At 47.4% G+C, this 21,506-nt stretch overlaps 1 protein-coding gene across 1 annotated transcript in view; it reads left to right on the top strand.

Annotated features, from left to right (window-relative positions):
* Window positions 1–1,845: 1,845 nt before the first annotated feature.
* Window positions 1,846–21,506, top strand: part of LOC309567413 (sperm axonemal maintenance protein CFAP97D1-like) — a gene marked incomplete at its 3' end in the record, with an annotated part of 379,099 nt that continues 359,438 nt past the window's right edge. Inside the window, 1 exon segment of the mRNA XM_082272813.1 lies at window positions 1,846–2,011. Within this exon segment, the coding sequence (XP_082128939.1) occupies window positions 1,891–2,011 (121 nt within the window). The 5' untranslated portion in view covers window positions 1,846–1,890.

The following is a 21,506-nucleotide window of genomic DNA, read 5'->3' as shown; positions in this document are numbered from 1 at the left end:
TACTAAAATGTGAGAGTGCAAAATCTTGTGCAACTCTGCATAGAAACCAATCAGCTTCCAGTTGTTTTTTTTTTGTGTTTTTTTTTTTTGTCAAAGCTTAATTGAACAAGCTAGAGTTCGAAGCTGATTGGCTACCATAGACAATTGCACCAGATTTTGCACTCTCAAGTTTTAATAAATCAACCTCAGTGTCTACAGCTATTGAGGTCAGTAATGCCCCATACACATGTGCAGAGTATCTGCAGACTTTTGTCTGCAGACTTACCTTTTCTATGTAGTGCAAGGGCCTGCCGGATTGCATACGAATTGAAAGTGTTTAGGTTTGACCTCATATTATATGGTTTTGGTAAGTCTGCAGACAAAAGTCTGCAGATAATCTGCACGTGTGTATGGGGCATTAGGGCTTGTTTTCTTGTTATCCATCAATCAGTGGGGTGGTGTTCTTTTTTTAACCACTTGCCGACCGCCGCAAGTACATATACTGCGGCGGTCAGCCCCGGTCAGGCAAAGTGACGTACCGGTACGTCACTAGCCTGGGAGCCAATAGCGGGCGAGCGCGCGCCGCCGGAGGCGCGTTCCCTAACAAGTCCGCGCGTGTGACTGGCGGACACGATGTCCGCCGGTCACTCGCGATCGTCCGCTGTGAAGGGAGAAAGGCAGGCGGCTAATGTAAACAAAGCCTCCTGTCATTCTTCCCTGTGTAACAGCAGAGATCTAACGGTCCTGCTATGTAGGACCATAGATCTCTGCTGTTACACACACAGCCACATCCCTGCACAGTAAGAAGCACGCCCCTAGGGACACACTTAACCCCTCCTTCCCCAATAAAGTTAACCCCTTCCCTGCCAGTGTAATTTTTACAGTAACAGTGCATATGTATAGCACTGATTACTGTAGTAATGTCACTGGTACCCCCAAAAGTGTAAAAAATGTCAGTCAAGGGTCCGATCTGTCCGCCGCAATGTCACAGTACCGCAAAAAAAATCGCAGATCTCCGCCATTACTCGTTAAAAAAAAAACTATAAAAATGACAAAAATCTTTCCCTTAGTAAACGCAATAACTTTTCCGCAAACCAATCAAACAACACTTATTGTGATTTTTTTTTTTGCCAAACATATGTAGCAGAAAACAAATTGGCAAAAATGTTAAAAAAATTTGATTTTTACATTTTTTTGCGGGGGAATTTCTTATAAAAAAATGTGAAAAATATTGTTATTTTTGCAAAATTGTCGCTCTTTTTTTGTTTATAGCGCATGACCAAAAAATCGCAAAGGTGATCAAATGCCACCAAAAGAAAGCTCTGTTTGTGGGAAAAAAAGGATGTCAAATTAGTTAAGGTACAGCGTCGCACGACCGCGCAATTGTCCGAATCGCAAAATAGGGCCTGGTCAGGAAGGGGGTAAAATCTTCCGGGGCTTAAGTGGTTAAGCCTGTCCTAAAAAAAAAATACATCTGTAACCTATACCACATGAACAAGCCAGCTTTTCTTCTAGAGACAGCAGATGTATTATCCTACGAAAACTTTACAGTCACTAATTTTAAAATAAGGCCATCTGTCATTTATTATTTGATATAAAACATTTTGCAGCTACATGAGAAAAAAAGAGGACTAAGCATTATTCACATGGAATCCAGGGTCGTAAATTCTATTTCTTCTTTTATTCTATGTGTAAGGGATTTCTTTGCTAAAAGAAATTGGTGTAATTTTACTTGTATGCACAACCCCTGGCACCCCATTATATATACAGTATTGTGTAGTTTTATATGCTTGCAATGGTCCTCTTCAATGATGTCACCAAATGAGTTGCTATAGTAACCCACTCCAAGAATAGTTATGTGATGCTACCCAATGAATCAGCTGTTCAATCTTTACCTGTGATTGAAAAGGGATGAACACAGTAGATTATTTGGCTTTTCCTCTAATAGTTACCAATCAAAGACAAAATAACACCCTGAAGAAAAAATGGGATACCTACCACTACCATTGCCACATGGTTCGGGTGAAAACTGGTATGTTTCCATTTCTGAACTGTATATTGTGAATGTTTGATTATCTGTGCAAGATACATAGACCTAGATGTAGATGGTTATAGGCCTAAATGTTTTCAGTGTTTGTCTGCATGCAGTTTTCTCAAGGTTGCATTGAAAAGCAGATATTTTCACATGTATTTATTTTAAATATATTTAATTATTGAGACCAGACAAGATTACATTACAAATAAATATAGTTTATCTATCAAAAAAAAATATATATTAACCACATCTGGACCCCTTAACCCTTTGGTTTTACTCCGTTTATGACCAGGCCATTTTTGTGATTCGGCACTGCGTTATTTTTAACTGACAATTGCGCGGTTGTGAGACGCTGCACCAAAATAAAATTGATGTTCTTTTTTTCCCATAAATAGAGCTTTCTTTTGGTGGTATTTGATCACCTCTGCAATTTTAATTTTTTTGCGCTATAAACAAAAAATAACAAAGACGATATATATAAATATGATTGTAGTGTCCAATAAATTCCGTGATATAAAGTGCCAAAAAACAGTCCTCTATTTGTGCTCAAGCCACCAGATGTGTGGCTGTGCTCCCAAAACTAAGTGAATGACCAGGGTGTCACAGCTTTTTTTTTTTAAATTTCTTTATTGAACAAAAACCAGCATACAAAGTATGTATTAGAACACCCCACGGTATCCTTCCATAGGGCTAAACGGAAAATTTCATGGATTATGACACAAGAGAGGCTGGTTAGTATACTGGAAAATTCTTCAGCTAAGTTTGAATCGACATGGGAACCATGGGCAATTTATGTGAAAGTCCCCCTATAGAGACCAGAACCCCTGCCTCCCTCATTGGATGGATCTTGTGGCGGTGAGCTCTCCCTGGACATAATTCTATTCTCTTATTCCCCTTTCCTCTTTCTTTTTCTATTCTATCCCTCCCTTCCCTCCCTCCTCTTCTCGGTAATTTTATGGTTGGACCTTAATAGGTCTTAGTTGGCATTCTCTTCTCATGCCCCATCCTATAGCTGCCTGATACTGATTGGTGTTTCTGGACCGTGGGGTGGCTATAGATATGTTCTTCACCTTCAACGGGTAGTGGGAAGCCATGTGGGCCCTGCCTGACCTCATCCTTGCTCCGGCCTGGGGGTTCCCCTCCCTGCGCACAGCTGGTTCCTGATAGGGGTGCGCGGGAGGGCCTCACCTTGGTCCAGGTTGAATATCTGATTCCACATTGGTTATGGTTGGGTATACTGAGCTATGTTATGACATGGTATCCCACTCAGTTCTTATACTAGGGGACAAATGTCTTATGAATGTTACCGATTGTTCTGATTTATTGTTTGTTATTACACTGTTGATTCCAAATGCATTACTCTGTTTTGTAATCTCGTTTTCTCAATAAAAATTTATTGAAATTAGAACACAAGTCCAAAATATAGTACATGAAACATCCGATCTAAATGCCTGCACATAAATCAGCATTACATAAAAGGACAATTCAAACAGCATAACAGTGGCATTGTAGTAAAGAGTGGTATAGCAGACCCCAGTAAGACTGAACATGGGGCGTGCGTCGTGTCAAAAAACGATGCTCATGTAGATAACTGGAACAGCAACCTTATGAAAACCAGAAGGAGGATGTTCAGAAAAACCTGGACCTCAGAGGTCAAATGACGAGAACAGATGTGGGAAGGGGGGAGACAGGTGGGGGGGAGAACAAAGGCAAGGATGATAAGGGCAGGAAGGTCAGGGGAGAGAAAAAGGAGGAGCAGTGGAGTGGAGCAGCGGGTGGGACCTGTGGTTAACAAAGGGTATAAGCTCGGCTGATGTTGGGAGATCAAGAAGAATTCATCCCGTACGGGCAACCCCATCGCCAATCAGATAGTAGGGGAACCGGGGACTCCGTCCAGAGCCAGGCCTTCAGCAGACAGGATAAACGTGTTCCAGCATGCCCAGGTTTTGGTATATTGCTCCTTCCTACCCTGTGCCGTAAGCACCAAGTCCTCCAAGTCATTAAGCCATTTGACTCTACGCAACCAGAGAGAGATTGTAGGGGGAGAGGTGCTTTTCCAACAGAGGGCGACGCAGGATTTAGCCACATCAGTAAGATGTCTGAGCACAGAGCGTTTGTATCGCTTAGGGGCAATGCCAGTGCAGTGCAGTAAAAAGAAGGCCGGGTCATCCGGGATGACACGTTCCGTCATCAGTTGGGAGACCCTACGAACCTCTGACCAGAAGCCCCGGATCAGGGGGCAATGCCAGAAGATGTGGTACAAGGTGCCCCTCTCCTGCAGGGTGTCACAGCTTTATCCTACTTGTGCACCCCCTTGTGATTGGGTGCTAAACTTGTGTAAAAAATAAATGCGCTCAAATGTTGAATGTCTGGGATAAGGATTCTGGGAACTACCAGATATTTAGCACTTATATTTAATTACATCCAATACAAGATTGCTAAGGAGAAGATTGGCTAATCTATGGGAATAGATCACCTGGAACCGCCAGGCATTCAACATTTGAGCGCATTTATTTTTTACACAAGGTGAGCGCCCAATCACAAGGGGGTGCACAAGTAGGATAAAGCAGGGACACCCTGGTCACTCACTTGGTTTTGGGAGCACAGCCACACATCTGGTGCCTTGAGCACATATAGAGGACTGGTTTTTGGCACTTTATATCACGGAATTTATTGGACACTACAATCATATTTATATATATATAACGTCTTTATTATTGCTTATTATTGCACATATATTTATTGTTTATTGGTGACATTGCACAGTCATATTATTATTATTAATATTGGTTTTTAAACTTATAATTCACTATTTATTCACTGTCACTATTTGATCAAGGATATTGTTTTTATGGAATATTATTGAACATTATTGAGTAACTACCCTGTTTCCCTAAAAATAAGCCCTACCCTGAAAATAAGACCTAGCATGATTTTCAGGGATGGCTGCAAAATAAGCCCTACCCCGAAAATAAGCCCTAATAAAATCTTTGATCTCAGCCCCTCCTTCTGCAGTATTCGGAGAGGGAAAGTAGAGCTCCAGAGGGTCACGTGAGCGCCCAGCGGTGCTGTAAATAAGGTATTTTCCACAATAAAGTTACAAAAGGAGACACACTGCACATTATATAATCTTTTGACAAAATCGATTACATAATTTTACAATGACTTTATCCAAGGTTTATTTTTGTGAATGAATAAACATAAGCATTGGACAGAATGTCATAATGCTGATTTCTGAGCTGACCGGGGGAGAGAACTTTTTTTTAACATTTTATTGTTTTATTCTAGGCTTTTTAGAACATAGAGAGGGCTAACTGACAAAGCACAAGCACTGTGCTGTCTATCATGCTTTAAAGGATCAGGATATTTATTTTAGGGTTACAATCATTTGAAGATAGTCATTGTACATACCGTAAATAAGACATCCCCTGAAAATAAGCCCTAGTGTGGTTTTTGAAGCCAAAATTAATATAAGACCCGGTCTTATTTTCGGGGAAACACGGTATAGGGATATATTTGATCACTTCAGCACAGATATTTATTTAATTTTATATTTTAGTGATTATTTATTTTTGGATTTATCTATACACTATATCACCAATATTTATTCAAATAGATTTTTATCCTGCGCAACACTATTTTATATTTAATAGCTCAATTGCACTTTTTTATGAGAAGTGAAGTGTCATTTTAAAAATTTATCACAAAGAGGTTGCTCGCAGGAATCTCTGTCTTTTTAATAAACAAAAAAAGAGCAACCATTCTAAAAAAAAAAAAAATAGATATTTTCCACTTTCTGCTATATAACATTCCCAATAAAAAAAAATAAAAAATTAAATTTTTTCATCATTTTAGGCCAATTTGTATTCTGCTACATATTTTTGGTAAAAGAAAATCCCAATAAGCATATTTTGATTGGTTTGCACAAAAGTTATCGCATCTACAAATCTTCAAATCTGGGGAAAGATTGATGTAATTTGTATTTATTTTTTACTAGTAATGGCGGTGATCTTTGATTTTTAGCAGAACTGCGACATTGCGGCGGACAGATCGGGCCCCTAACTGACATTTTTGACACTTTTGGGGGGACCAGTGACATTACTACAGTAATCAGTGCTAAAAATATGCACTGTTACTGTACTAATGACACTGGCAGGAAAGGGGCTAACCCAGGGCCGATCAAAGGTTTAAGTGTGAGCTTAGGGGAAGGTTTTCTAACTGTATTTGAGAGGGACTTGTAAAATGACCACAGAGACCTGTGATCATGGGCGTAGGAACCGGGGGGGACGGGGGGGACACATCCCCCCCAGGAAATAATGCGGGGGGGACAGGTATGGTGAAATCCCCCCCAGTTTAGTACATCGCCGGTCAGTGGCATGTGCCCGCAAAAAGCCCCGAGTCTGGTGTGGATGATTTACTGTAATTAGCCCCGAGTGTCCGTCCACTGTCTAACATGCTTCCCCTCTCCTGCCACACTGGTTGCTACTATCGCCTGGCGACGCATCTAGCAACCAGTGATGTCACTCGTCACGTGACCAGCAGGAGAGGCTCTTAATGCACAGATCGGCGCAGGATTTTAAATGCCTCCTCGGGGCGTAAAATCGGCTCCGCCTCCCTCTTCTTCCGGCTGTAGATCAGAGGTGGTGTTCTGTCAGAACAGAGGCAACGGCGATGGCCGCAGGTGAGTGCCAAAGCAAGGCTCCCTATGTGACTCTATAGGAGGGGGAAGGGGCAGCTGCGTATGGAGGAATTGATCTTTACATAGTCCTCCTGCAGCTGCTGGATGCTTGATTCTCCTCTCCCTTCTGCAGGCATTCAGCAGCTGCAGAAGGAATATGGAAAAATCAAATCCTCTATATGCAGCTGCCCCATCCCCCTCCTATACAACTTCTTTTGCTGGCCGGGCCCCCCAGTGCTGTCTAACACCCCCCCACTTTCCAACACCCCCACCAATTGTTCTTCAGCCCCCCTCTCTCCTGCCCCCCCCATGTGCTCTTCAGCTCACCACAGTGGTTTTCAGCTCTCCCCCCCCATGCTCTCTGGCCCCCCCACCTCAGTGATCTACAGTTTCCCCCATTGCTCTCCAGCCCCCCCGTTCTCTCTGTCCCCCTGGGTTTCCCTGCCCCCCACCCCAGTGCTCTCCAACCCCGGCGCTTTCCAACCCCCCTGCAATGCTTTCCAAACCCCCCCTTAATTCTTTCCAGCCCCCCCCCAATGCTCTCCTGTCGCCCCCTCCTGCCCTTCAGCATCTCCAGTGCTCTCTGTTTCCCCTGTGCTCTCCGGCCCCCCTAGTGCTTTTCTATCTTCTATCATAACTACAGTCTCTGACCATCTCTTGTATGATGTCTGCAGTCTCTGACCATATCTTTTGTCACGTCTGCAGTCTCTGACCCAGTGGCGGCCGGCTTGTTAGGGGCGCAGGGGCGCCACCCCCCCATCCATGCGTCCGGCCCCCCAATCTGCAAGCAGGGGCGCTGGACGCATGGAGTTAAATGGGGGATTTTTTTTTTCATCCCCTGATTAGAGCCAGGCGATGGAAAGGGTGGTCTCGGGGCGCAGAGCAGTGCGTCCCGAGCCCACCCATTGTGTGACAATAGCGAATGAAAATTCGCTATTGTCACACCTATCCTCCTCCTGGCCAATCAGGAAGCGCGTCCGATACACGCTTCCTGATTGGCCGAAAGGCAAACCCCATGCCATTGGCCCAGGAGGAGGCGGGACCGGAAGTACTGGAAGAGACGCGCCGGGACCGAGCAGAAGAAGCCGTTCGGGGGACTGAGGAGGAGCCGATCGCTGCCGCTGCTGCTCCAGGTAAGTAAGGGGGCACGCACGCTGATCTCTGCATTGGGGACATGTATACTGGTCACTGCATTGGGGACATGTATACTGGTCACTGCATTGGGGGCATGTATACTGGTCACTGCATTGGAGGCACGCACGCTGATCTCTGCATTGGGGACATGTATACTGGTCACTGCATTGGGGGCGTGTATACTGGTCACTGCATTGGATGCACGCACGCTGATCTCTGCATTGGGGACATGTATGCTGGTCACTGCATTGGAGGCACGCATGCTGATCTCTGCATTGGGGACATGTATACTGGTCGGTGCATTGGATGCATGCACGCTGATCTCTGCATTGGGGGCATGTATGCTGGTCACTGCATTGGAGGTGCGCAGGCTGATCTCTGCATTGGGGACATGTATACTGGTCACTGCATTGGGGGCACGCACGCTGATCTCTGCATTGGGGACATGTATACTGGTCACTGCATTGGGGGCATGTATACTGGTCACTGCATTGGGGGCATGTATACTGGTCACTGCAATGGGGGCATGTATACTGGTCACTACATTGGGGGCATGTATGCTGGTCACTGCATTGAAGGGGGCATGTACGCTGGTCACTGCATTGAAGGGGGCATTTACGCTGGTCACTGCATTGGGGGCATGTACGCTGGTCACTGCATTGAAGGGGGTATGTACGCTGGTCACTGCATTGAAGGGGGCATGTACGCTGGTCACTGCATTGAAGGGGGCATGTACGCTGGTCACTGCATTGAAGGGGACATGTACACTGGTCACTGCATTGAAAGGGGGCACGCTGGTCTCTCTGCATTGAAAGGGGGCACGCTGGTCTCTCTGCATTGAAAGGGGGCATGCTGATCTCTCTGCATTGAAAGGGGGGCACGCTGGTCTCTCTGAATTGAAAGGGGGGCACGCTGGTCACTCTGCATTGAAAGGGGGGCACGCTGGTCACTCTGCATTGAAAGGGGGCACGCTGGTCACTCTGCATTGAAAGGGGACACGCTGGTCTCTCTGCATTGAAAGGGGGCACGCTGGTCTCGCCGCATTGAAAGGGTGCACGCTGTGGTCTCTCTGCATTGAAAGGGGGCACACTATACCTTAATTACTGAAGGCCCCTTTCACACTTTTGGGACCTCAAAGTCACGCAATTTTTTTACAGCGTTTTTTGCCGCAAAGCAATGTCTATTAAATTTTTCTGTTTGCGCCCCCCCCCCCCCAAAAAAATTTTGAGCACCAGCCGCCACTGCTCTGACTATCTCTTGTATCATGTCCGCAGTCTCTGACCATCTCTTGTATCATGTCCGCAGTCTCTGACAATCTCCTGTATGATGTCCTCAGTCTCTAACCATCTTTTTTGTCACGTCTGCAGTCTCTAACCATCTCTTTTGTCACGTCTGCAGTCTCTAACCATCTCTTTTTTCATGTCCACAGTCTCTGACCATCTCTTGTATCACGTCCACAGTCTCTGACCATCTCTTGTATCATGTCCACGGTCTCTGACCACCTCTTTTTTCACGTCCAGTGTCTCTGACCACCTCTTGTATCACGTCCAGTGTCTCTGACCATCTCCTGTATCACGTCCAGTGTCTCTGACCCTCTCTTGTATCACGTCCAGTGTCTCTGACCCTCTCTTGTATCACGTCCACAGTCTCTGACCATCTCTTGTATCACGTCCACAGTCTCTGACCATCTCTTGTATCATGTCCATAGTCTCTGACCATCTCTTGTATCATGTCCACAGTCTCTGACCATCTCTTGTATCACGTCCACAGTCTCTGACCATCTCCTGTATGATGTCTGCAGTCTGCAGCCTTTCAACCTAATTTACTGAAACTGTAAAAGGCACCCTAAACCCTGTGACAACCAATTAGAATTCACCTTTTGCTAGTGTGATGTCAGATAAGTAACATTTTGTTTTGTGCATTGTTTCTTGAACAAGTTCTTGATGTTCAACTTTCCCAGGAAGTCATAGAGGAACTGACTCACCATTTTCTGTTTACAGCTAATTTGGAAAGATTTGGTGTTGGTGCTTCGTCTAGGCTACTGGGAAATGAATTTCTCTTGTGTGTTGTGGATGTTCTGGGACCTCTGCTATTTCGAAAATGACTTAAGCAGTTCCATAGGAGCCTCCAGAAAGGCTTCTGCATAGGACACCCTGATTGCCATAATTGGTGCTCTCAATTGCTTTTAAGGGAAGAGTTACAAGTAAAAGTGGAGATTGGAAAGTTGAGAGATTAACATGCGTGTGGTCACATTTTATAAAATTTGATGATGGGGCATTGGGTGGAGCTTGGGCGGGACTTACTTTAAAATGTGGGCGGGGTCATCAAATTTAGGTTTGGGCTGAAGCCCCTGGTCTTTTTCTCACCTAGCAACGCCCCTGTCGCCGGTGTTCCGACCTATGTGGTGGCTAAAGGGGGGGGGTGGGGTTTACTACCCAGAAAGGCGCAGATTGGCTGCCTTCTGGGGGCGTAACCTGGGAGCAGGAAAGAGCGCTTGGCCACCCCCACCTTCGTGATGTCCTGGCTGTGATTGGTCCAGTCTCCAGCCTGGACCAATCATCATCCAGGACATCCGATCCATGACGTTGCAATGGGGGCGGTGCCGGTGCGTGCGTCAGTCACTCACCGTCACCGCCGCTCACCTTCCCGCCGGTTCCCGCTGCAGAGAAGAGGAGAGGCCGCCCGCCGGTTCCCGCCACAGAAGAGGACGAGGGAGAAGCCGCTCACCTTCCCGCCGCCGCCGATAGCCGAGCCGCCGCCAGGTAAGTGCATTGGGTTGAAGGGAGCACGAACGCTGGTCTCTGCATTGATTGGGGGACAATGCTGTGGCACTCTGCAATCATTGGGGTACAATGCTGTGGCACTCTGCAATCATTGGGGTACAATGCTGTGTGGCACTCTGCAATCATTGGGGTACAATGCTGTGGCACTCTGCAATCATTGGGGTACAATGCTGTGGGCACTCTGCAATCATTGGGGTACAATGCTGTGGGCACTCTGCAATCATTGGGGTACAATGCTGTGGCACTCTGCAGTGATTGGGGACAATGCTGTGGTGCTCTGCAGTGATTGGGGACAATGCTGTGGACACTCTGCAGTGATTGGGGACAATGCTGTGGTGCTCTGCAGTGATTGGGGACAATGCTGTGGCGCTCTGCATTGAAAGGGGCTTGCGCGCATATACCTGGCGAGTAGGGTTGAGCGAACACGGACTGTATTATTCGTGTTCGTACCGAATAATTGGATTTTTGTTACCCGAACACGGACCCGAAAACTTTACTGTATATTCGGGTAAAAATCCGTGTTCGGTCGTTTTATTTCCGGGTTTTGCATGCTTTGGCGCGCTTTTCATGGCGGGCTTTCAACAGCCAATCAACAAGCGTTTAACTGGTGTGCCTAAGCCATCCCAGCCATGCCTACAAATGTATCAGTAGCTGTGATTGGCCGTCTGAAGCATGTGACCAAGTCTTTATAAGTTCGAGGCAGCGCCGCTGCGGCGTCATTCTGCTGTTTAGTTCAGGGAGAGAGCACACATCAACGTGCTGGCTGCTGATTAGGGACAGACAGGAAAAAAAAACATTTGTGTCCGGATAGAATTGAGGGACAGGTCAGAGTGTGTTAGGCAGGGCGAGTTGTAGGCATTTTAGGGAGAGAGTCTGCTGATTTTTAGGGTCAGTGTGTTCTACAAACTACAATCGATATTGCTGTGTGGGGTGGGGTTTGCAGTGACCGATCTACGATCTTAGCAATCCTTTTAGGGACAGAGTCTGCTGATTTTTAGGGTCAGACAGTGCGTTCTACAAACTACAATCGATATTGCTGTGTGGGGTGGGGTTTGCAGTGACCGCTCTACGATCTTAGCAATCCTTTTAGGGACAGAGTCTGCTGATTTTTAGGGTCAGACAGTGTGTTCTACAAACTACAATCGATATTGCTGTGTGGCATACCTCCCAACTTTTGAACTTCGCAATGAGGGACACTGAAAGGGAAATGAAACCTGCGGCGCGCGTAGTGGGTGTGGCCAATTGCTTAGCAGTGGGAGGGGCTTAAGGGATAGGGTAAACAAAACCCAGACTTCCTAGTACTCATAAAATATGCTTTGATTGCTCAGCCTACCTTAAAGATGAACTTCATTAAAATAGTCAGAGACTGCATAGCAACCAGCAACTGTTGGGACAATGAAGACTTTGGTGAGAAGTATATAATGTACACTATTGTGTATATAGTGCAGGAGTGTGTAATGTACAGAATGCAGGGGACAGGAGTATGTAATGTACAGAATGCAGGGGACAGGAGTATGTAATGTACAGAATGCAGGGGTCAGACTCTGCACCATCCACCCCCCCAGCTCTATACACCCCAAATGCCCACCCAGCTCCATACACCCCCCCCCCATACACCCCAAATGCCCCCAGCAGCTCTATCCACCTCAAATGCCCACCCTAGCTCCATCCACCCCAAATGCCCACCCTAGCACTATCTATCCCAAACACCCATCCAACCTCCATCCACCCCATATGCCCACCCCAGCTCCATCCAACCCAAATGCCCCCTTTTGGGGGGCGCAAACAGAAAAATGTAATAGGCATTGCTTTGCGGCAAAAAACGCTGTTAAAAATTGCGTGACTTTGAGGTCACAAAAGTGTGAAAGGGGCCTTCAGTAATCAAGGTAGAGTGTGCCCCCATCAATGCAGAGAGACCAGCATGCTGTGCCCCCCTTCAATGCAGAGAGACCAGCGTGCCCCCTTTCAATGCAGAATGGCCAGCGTGCCCCCTTTCAATGCAGAATGACCAGCGTGCCCCCTTTCAATGCAGAATGACCAGCATGCCCCCTTTTAATGCAGAATGGCGAGCGTGCCCCCTTTCAATGCAGAATGACCAGTGTGCCCCCTTTCAATGCAGAATGACCAGCGTGCCCCCTTTCAATGCAGAGAGACCAGTGTGCCCCCTTTCAATGCAGAATGACCAGCGTGACCCCTTTCAATGCAGAATAACCAGCTTGACCCCTTTCAATGCAGAATAACCAGCATGCCGTGCCATCCTTCAATGAAGAGAGATCATCGTGCCCCCTTTCAATGCAGAGAGACCAGCGTGCCCCCTTTCTATGCAGAATGACCAGCATGACCCCTTTCAATGCAGAATGACCAGCCTGACCCCTTTCAATGCAGAAAAACCAGCCTGACCCTTTTCAATGCAGAAAAACCAGCCTGACCCTTTTCAATGCAGAAAAACCAGCCTGACCCCTTTCAATGCAGAATAACCAGCCTGACCCCTTTCAATGCAGAATAACCAGCCTGACCCCTTTCAATGCAGAATAACCAGCGTGACCCCTTTCAATGCAGAATGACCAGCGTGACCCCTTTCAAAGCAGAATGACCAGCGTGACCCCTTTCAATGCAGAATGACCAGCGTGATCCCTTTAATGCAGAATAACCAGCGTGACCCCTTTAATGCAGAATGGCCAGCGTGACCCCTTTAATGCAGAATGGCCAGCGTGACCCCTTTAATGGAAAATAACCAGCGTGACCCCTTTAATGCAGAATAACCAGCGTGACCCCTTTCAATGCAGAGGGAGGGAGGGAGGGAGAGAGAGATGACGGAGGGAGGGAGGGATGACAGAGGGAGGGAGGGATGACAGAGGGAGGGAGAGAGAGATGACGGAGGGAGGGAGGGATGACAGAGGGAGGGAGAGAGAGAGAGATGACGGAGGGAGGGAGGGATGACAGAGGGAGGGAGGGATGACAGAGGGAGGGAGAGAGAGATGACGGAGGGAGGGAGGGATGACAGAGGGATGACAGAGGGAGGAAGAGAGAGATGACGGAGGGAGGGAGGGATGACAGAGGGAGGGAGGGAGCGATGACAGAGGGAGGGAGGGAAGGAGGGAGAGAGAGATGATGGAGGGAGGGAGGGATGAAGGAGGGAGGGATGACAGAGGGAGGGAGGGAGAGAGAGATGACGGAGGGAGGGATGACAGAGGGAGGGAGGGTTGACAGAGGGAGGGAGAGAGAGATGACGGAGGGATGGAGGGATGACAGAGGGATGGAGGGATGACAGAGGGAGGGAGGGATGACAGAGGGAGGGAGAGAGAGATGACAGAGGGAGGGAGGGATGACAGAGGGAGGGAGGGATGACAGAGGGAGGGAGAGAGAGATGACAGAGGGAGGGAGGGTTGACAGAGGGAGGGAGAGAGAGATGACGGAGGGAGGGATGACAGAGGGAGGGAGCGATGACAGAGGGAGGGAGGGAGGGAGAGAGATGACGGAGGGAGGGAGGGATGACGGAGGGAGGGAGGGATGACAGAGGGAGGGAGAGATGACAGAGGGAGGGAGGAAGGGGGGGAGAGAGGGAGGGGGGAGAGAGGGGGGGAGGACAGAAAGGAAGTGAGGACAGAGGGGGGTAAAGGATGGGAAGGGAGGGAGGAGAGAAGAAAAAGGGGGAGAAGAGAAAGGGGGGGAGAGCTCCTCCTCCATAGACATGCTGGATATTGTAGTCTCACAAACTCCCCTCTACAATGAGACACACGGCAATCCCGTCCAGCCCCTGCCTCTCTCACACACAGCCACAGCTATAGGGGTTGGGAGTGCACATATCAGGGGGTCCTGAGGGCACACGCTATGGGGGTTGGGAGGGCACATATCAGGGGGTCCTGGGGGCACACGCTATGGGGGTTGGGAGGGCACATATCAGGGGGTCCTGAGGGTACATGCTATGGGGGTTGGAAGGGCACATATCAGGGGGTCCTGGGGGCACACGCTATGGGGGTTGGGAGGGCACATATCAGGGGGTCCTGAGGGCACACGCTATGGGGGTTGGGAGGGCACATATCAGGGGGTCCTGGGGGCACACGCTATGGGGGTTGGGAGGGCACATATCAGGGGGTCCTGAGAGCACACGCTATGGGGGTTGGGAGGGCACATATCAGGGGGTCCTGAGGGCACAGGCTATGGGGGTTGGGAGGGCACATATCAGGGGGTCCTGGGGGCACACGCTATGGGGGTTTGGAGGGCACATATCAGGGGGTCCTGAGGGCACACGCTATGGGGGTTGGGAGGGCACATATCAGGGGGTCCTGGGGGCACACGCTATGGGGGTTGGGAGGGCACATATCAGGGGGTCCTGAGGGCACACGCTATGGGGGTTGGGAGGGCACATATCAGGGGGTCCTGTGGGCACACGCTATGGGGGTTGGGAGGGCACATGCTATGGGGGTTGGGAGGGCACATATCAGGGGGTCCTGAGGGCACACGCTATGAGGGTTGGGAGGGCACATGCTATGGGGGTTGGGAGGGCACATATCAGGGGGTCCTTGGGGGGTGGGCAGGAAAAAAAAGGGGGGTGGAGAGCACTGGGGGGGGGGACAGGTAGCACTTGGGGGGTGGGCAGGGAAAACCAGGGGGGTGGAGAGCACTGGGGGGGGACAGGTAGCACTTGGGGGGTGGGGAGCACTGGGGGGACAGGGAGCACTGGGGGGTGGGCAGGGAAAACCAGGGGGGTGGAGAGCACTGGGGGGGGGGACAGGTAGCACTTGGGGGGTGGGCAGGGAAAACCAGGGAGGTGGAGAGCACTGGAGGGGGGGGGACAGGTAGCACTTGGGGGGTGGGCAGGGAAAACCAGGGGGGTGAAGAGCACTGGGGGGGACAGGGAGCTAGGGAAAGATGAATTCCTCATATGCAGCTGCCCCATCCCCCTCCTATCCAGCACACACACTTCGGCACTCACCTTCTTCCCGCCGAAGCTCCGCCCCTTCTTCCCGCCGAGGCCCCGCCCCCTTCTTCCGTCAAGGCTCCGCCCCTTATTCCCACCGCCGCTCCGCCCCCCCCTCCGCAGCGCGGACTGAAGGAGCTGCGTTCCGGGCAGGACACCGGCTGATACCCCCCAGTGCGTGGCACCCGGGGCGGGCCCCCTCCCTTGGTACGCCACTGGGGGAGGTACAGGGGGCGAAAATGTGTGAGCAGTGGGCGGCAGCAAACATGGAGTGAAGTGGCTGCAAGCTGTCCCAGCCGTGGCTCTGCTTTCGGGAATGCAGCCGGGGACAAGAGCACAGCGGGACAGCAGCTTAGACAAAGCCATGACATTTGGCAAGCGTGGGCAAGGGGCAACTGCTCTGGGCACCCCAAGAATGACAGCCCGTTTACCTGCATTAAAGACGGCCCTGACTACAGTCTGTGTCTCTGATTGTTTCCCGGCGCTTAGAGGCAGGAGCCGAAGACGGAGGCGGAGCTGGGAGGAGGAGGGGGGAGAAGAGATGGCCGGCCAGATGATTTTGCGGGACTTCAGCCCGCTCCGCGGGACCGCGGGACTAACTCCAAATTGCGGGACAGTCCCGCAAATTCCGGGACGGTTGGGAGGTATGCTGTGTGGGGTGGGGTTTGCAGTGACCGATCTACGATCTTAGCAATCCTTTTAGGGACAGAGTCTGCTGATTTTTATGGTCAGTGTGTTCTACAAACTACAATCGATATTGCTGTGTGGGGTGGGGTTTGCAGTGACCGATTTACGATCTTATCAATCCTTTTAGGGAGAGAGTCTGCTGATTTTTAGGGTCAGTGTGTTCTACAAACTACAATCGATATTGCTGTGTGGGGTGGGATAGGAGATAGGCAGGTGTCAGTGGTCCACATCCATTTTGCTGTGTGTGGGCTGCAGTGAACACAATCTTTTTGGGCTGCAGTAAACACAATCTTTTTGGGGTGCAGTGAACACAATCTTTTTGGGGTACAGTGAACACAATCTTTTTGGGGTGCTGGCTGCTGATTAAGGACAGACAGGAAAAAAAAAAACATTTGTGTCCGGATAGAATTGAGGGACAGGTCGGAGTGTGTTAGGCAGGGCGAGTTGTAGGCATTTTAGGGAGAGAGTCTGCTGATTTTTAGGGTCAGTGTGTTCTACAAACTACAATCGATATTGCTGTGTGGGGTGGGGTTTGCAGTGACCGATCTACGATCTTATCAATCCTTTTAGGGACAGAGTCTGCTGATTTGTAGGGTCAGACAGTGCGTTCTACAAACTACAATCGATATTGCTGTGTGGGGGGGGGGGGGTTTGCAGTCACCCGATCTACGATCTTATCAATCCTTTTAGGGACAGAGTCTGCTGATTTTTAGGGTCAGACAGTGTGTTCTACAAACTACAATCGATATTGCTGTGTGGTGTGGGATAGGAGATAGGCAGGTGTCAGTGGTCCACATCCATTTTGCTGTGTGTGGGCTGCAGTGAACACAATCTTTTTGGGGTGCAGTGAACACAATCTTTTTGGGGTACAGTGAACACAATCTTTTTGGGGTGCAGTGAACACAATCTTTTTTGCCCACTGAGGAGGAGGGAGAAAAGTATTTTTCTATCAATCACTGTGTGCAGCATTTTTTCTTCAGCTGTGCTGTGCTGAGTGACTGATCATACACTGCTGTGTTCAGTTCACATGTGCTAATATTGAGTGGTTTCAGAAATCATACACTTTTTTTCTATTCCACTATTCAATATACAGCCTTGGGTTAAAAAAAATTAAATTGTGGCCTGCAGCAGAGCTGAATGATATTTGGGGATTTTGGGGTTCATCTCATACTTCTGAAGATTTGAGGGTGCTGCCTGTTCCATACTCCTCCTACTCCTCATTCAGCCTTTTAGGGGTACAAACAATAGTAATTGGGGCCTAGTGTGGTTTTGTACGTGTGAGATACATACACTTTTTTTGATCATATTTCCTATTCCGCTATTCAATAAAAACCTTTGGGGATCAATTAAATTGCGGGATAGTTTGTGTTGGTACGTGTGAGATCCACCTTTCCAAGTTTTTGGGGTTCATCTCATACTTCTGAAGATTTGAGGGTGCTGCCTGTTCCATACTCCTCCTACTCCTCATTCAGCCTTTTAGGGGTACAAACAATAGTAATTGGGGCCTAGTGTGGTTTTGTACGTGTGAGATACATACACTTTTTTTGATCATATTTCCTATTCCGCTATTCAATAAAAACCTTTGGGGATCAATTAAATTGCGGGATAGTTTGTGTTGGTACGTGTGAGATCCACCTTTCCAAGTTTTTGGGGTTCATCTCATACTTCTGAAGATTTGAGGGTGCTGCCTGTTCCATACTCCTCCTACTCCTCATTCAGCCTTTTAGGGGTACAAACAATAGTAATTGGGGCCTAGTGTGGTTTTGTACGTGTGAGATACATACACTTTTTTTGATCATATTTCCTATTCCGCTATTCAATAAAAACCTTTGGGGATCAATTAAATTGCGGGATAGTTTGTGTTGGTACGTGTGAGATCCACCTTTCCAAGTTTTTGGGGTTCATCTCATACTTCTGAAGATTTGAGGGTGCTGCCTGTTCCATACTCCTCCTACTCCTCATTCAGCCTTTTAGGGGTACAAACAATAGTAATTGGGGCCTAGTGTGGTTTTGTACGTGTGAGATACATACACTTTTTTTGATCATATTTCCTATTCCGCTATTCAATAAAAACCTTTGGGGATCAATTAAATTGCGGGATAGTCTGTGTTGGTACGTGTGAGATCCACCTTTCCAAGTTTTTGGGGTTCATCTCATACTTCTGAAGATTTGAGGGTGCTGCCTGTTCCATACTCCTCCTACTCCTCATTCAGCCTTTTAGGGGTACAAACAATAGTAATTGGGCCTAGTGTGGTTTTGTACGTGTGAGATACATACACTTTTTTTGATCATATTTCCTATTCCGCTATTCAATAAAAACCTTTGGGGATCAATTAAATTGCGGGATAGTCTGTGTTGGTACGTGTGAGATCCACCTTTCCAAGTTTTTGGGGTTCATCTCATACTTCTGAAGATTTGAGGGTGCTGCCTGTTCCATACTCCTCCTACTCCTCATTCAGCCTTTTAGGGGTACAAACAATAGTAATTGGGGCCTAGTGTGGTTTTGTACGTGTGAGATACATACACTTTTTTTGATCATATTTCCTATTCCGCTATTCAATAAAAACCTTTGGGGATCAATTAAATTGCGGGATAGTCTGTGTTGGTACGTGTGAGATCCACCTTTCCAAGTTTTTGGGGTTCATCTCATACTTCTGAAGATTTGAGGGTGCTGCCTGTTCCATACTCCTCCTACTCCTCATTCAGCCTTTTAGGGGTACAAACAATAGTAATTGGGGCCTAGTGTGGTTTTGTACGTGTGAGATACATACACTTTTTTTGATCATATTTCCTATTCCGCTATTCAATAAAAACCTTTGGGGATCAATTAAATTGCGGGATAGTCTGTGTTGGTACGTGTGAGATCCACCTTTCCAAGTTTTTGGGGTTCATCTCATACTTCTGAAGATTTGAGGGTCCTGCCTGTTCCATACTCCTCCTACTCCTCATTCAGCCTTTTAGGGGTACAAACAATAGTAATTGGGGCCTAGTGTGGTTTTGTACGTGTGAGATACATACACTTTTTTTGATCATATTTCCTATTCCGCTATTCAATAAAAACCTTTGGGGATCAATTAAATTGCGGGATAGTCTGTGTTGGTACGTGTGAGATCCACCTTTCCAAGTTTTTGGGGTTCATCTCATACTTCTGAAGATTTGAGGGTGCTGCCTGTTCCATACTCCTCCTACTCCTCATTCAGCCTTTTAGGGGTACAAACAATAGTAATTGGGCCTAGTGTGGTTTTGTACGTGTGAGATACATACACTTTTTTTGATCATATTTCCTATTCCGCTATTCGATAAAAACCTTCGGGGATCAATTAAATTGCGGGATAGTCTGTGTTGGTACGTGTGAGATCCACCTTTCCAAGTTTTTGGGGTTCATCTCATACTTCTGAAGATTTGAGGGTGCTGCCTGTTCCATACTCCTCCTACTCCTCATTCAGCCTTTTAGGGGTACAAACAATAGTAATTGGGGCCTAGTGTGGTTTTGTACGTGTGAGATACATACACTTTTTTTGATCATATTTCCTATTCCGCTATTCAATAAAAACCTTTGGGGATCAATTAAATTGCGGGATAGTTTGTGTTGGTACGTGTGAGATCCACCTTTCCAAGTTTTTGGGGTTCATCTCATACTTCTGAAGATTTGAGGGTGCTGCCTGTTCCATACTCCTCCTACTCCTCATTCAGCCTTTTAGGGGTACAAACAATAGTAATTGGGGCCTAGTGTGGTTTTGTACGTGTGAGATACATACACTTTTTGTGATCATATTTCCTATTCCGCTATTCAATAAAAACCTTTGGGGATCAATTAAATTGCGGGATAGTCTGTGTTGGTACGTGTGAGATCCACCTTTCCAAGTTTTTGGGGTTCATCTCATACTTCTGAAGATTTGAGGGTGCTGCCTGTTCCATACTCCTCCTACTCCTCATTCAGCCTTTTAGGGGTACAAACAATAGTAATTGGGGCCTAGTGTGGTTTTGTACGTGTGAGATACATACACTTTTTTTGATCATATTTCCTATTCCGCTATTCAATAAAAACCTTTGGGGATCAATTAAATTGCGGGATAGTCTGTGTTGGTACGTGTGAGATCCACCTTTCCAAGTTTTTGGGGTTCATCTCATACTTCTGAAGATTTGAGGGTGCTGCCTGTTCCATACTCCTCCTACTCCTCATTCAGCCTTTTAGGGGTACAAACAATAGTGATTGGGGCCTAGTGTGGTTTTGTACGTGTGAGATACATATACTTTTTTTGATCATATTTCCTATTCCGCTATTCAATAAAAACCTTTGGGGATCAATTAAATTGCGGGATAGTCTGTGTTGGTACGTGTGAGATCCACCTTTCCAAGTTTTTGGGGTTCATCTCATACTTCTGAAGATTTGAGGGTGCTGCCTGTTCCATACTCCTCCTACTCCTCATTCAGCCTTTTAGGGGTACAAACAATAGTAATTGGGCTTAGTGTGGTTTTGTACGTGTGAGATACATACACTTTTTTTGATCATATTTCCTATTCCGCTATTCAATAAAAACCTTTGGGGATCAATTAAATTGCGGGATAGTCTGTGTTGGTACGTGTGAGATCCACCTTTCCAAGTTTTTGGGGTTCATCTCATACTTCTGAAGATTTGAGGGTGCTGCCTGTTCCATACTCCTCCTACTCCTCATTCAGCCTTTTAGGGGTACAAACAATAGTAATTGGGGCCTAGTGTGGTTTTGTACGTGTGAGATACATACACTTTTTTTGATCATATTTCCTATTCCGCTATTCAATAAAAACCTTTGGGGATCAATTAAATTGCGGGATAGTTTGTGTTGGTACGTGTGAGATCCACCTTTCCAAGTTTTTGGGGTTCATCTCATACTTCTGAAGGTTTGAGGGTGCTGCCTGTTCCATACTCCTCCTACTCCTCATTCAGCCTTTTAGGGGTACAAACAATAGTAATTGGGGCCTAGTGTGGTTTTGTACGTGTGAGATACATACACTTTTTTTGATCATATTTCCTATTCTGCTATTCAATAAAAACCTTTGGGGATCAATTAAATTGCGGGATAGTTTGTGTTGGTACGTGTGAGATCCACCTTTCCAAGTTTTTGGGGTTCATCTCATACTTCTGAAGATTTGAGGGTGCTGCCTGTTCCATACTCCTCCTACTCCTCATCCTGCCTTTAGGGGTACAAACAATAGTAATTGGGGCCTAGTGTGCTTCTGTACGTGTGAGATACATACACTTTTTTTGATCATATTTTCTATTCCGCTATTTAATCAAAACCTTTGGGT

Source organism: Pelophylax lessonae, assembly GCF_965119305.1.
Source record: "Pelophylax lessonae genome assembly, chromosome: 11".
NCBI lineage: Eukaryota > Metazoa > Chordata > Amphibia > Anura > Ranidae > Pelophylax > Pelophylax lessonae.
The sequence above is the reverse complement of the archived record's forward strand: the minus strand, read 5'-3'. Positions and strand labels throughout refer to the sequence as shown.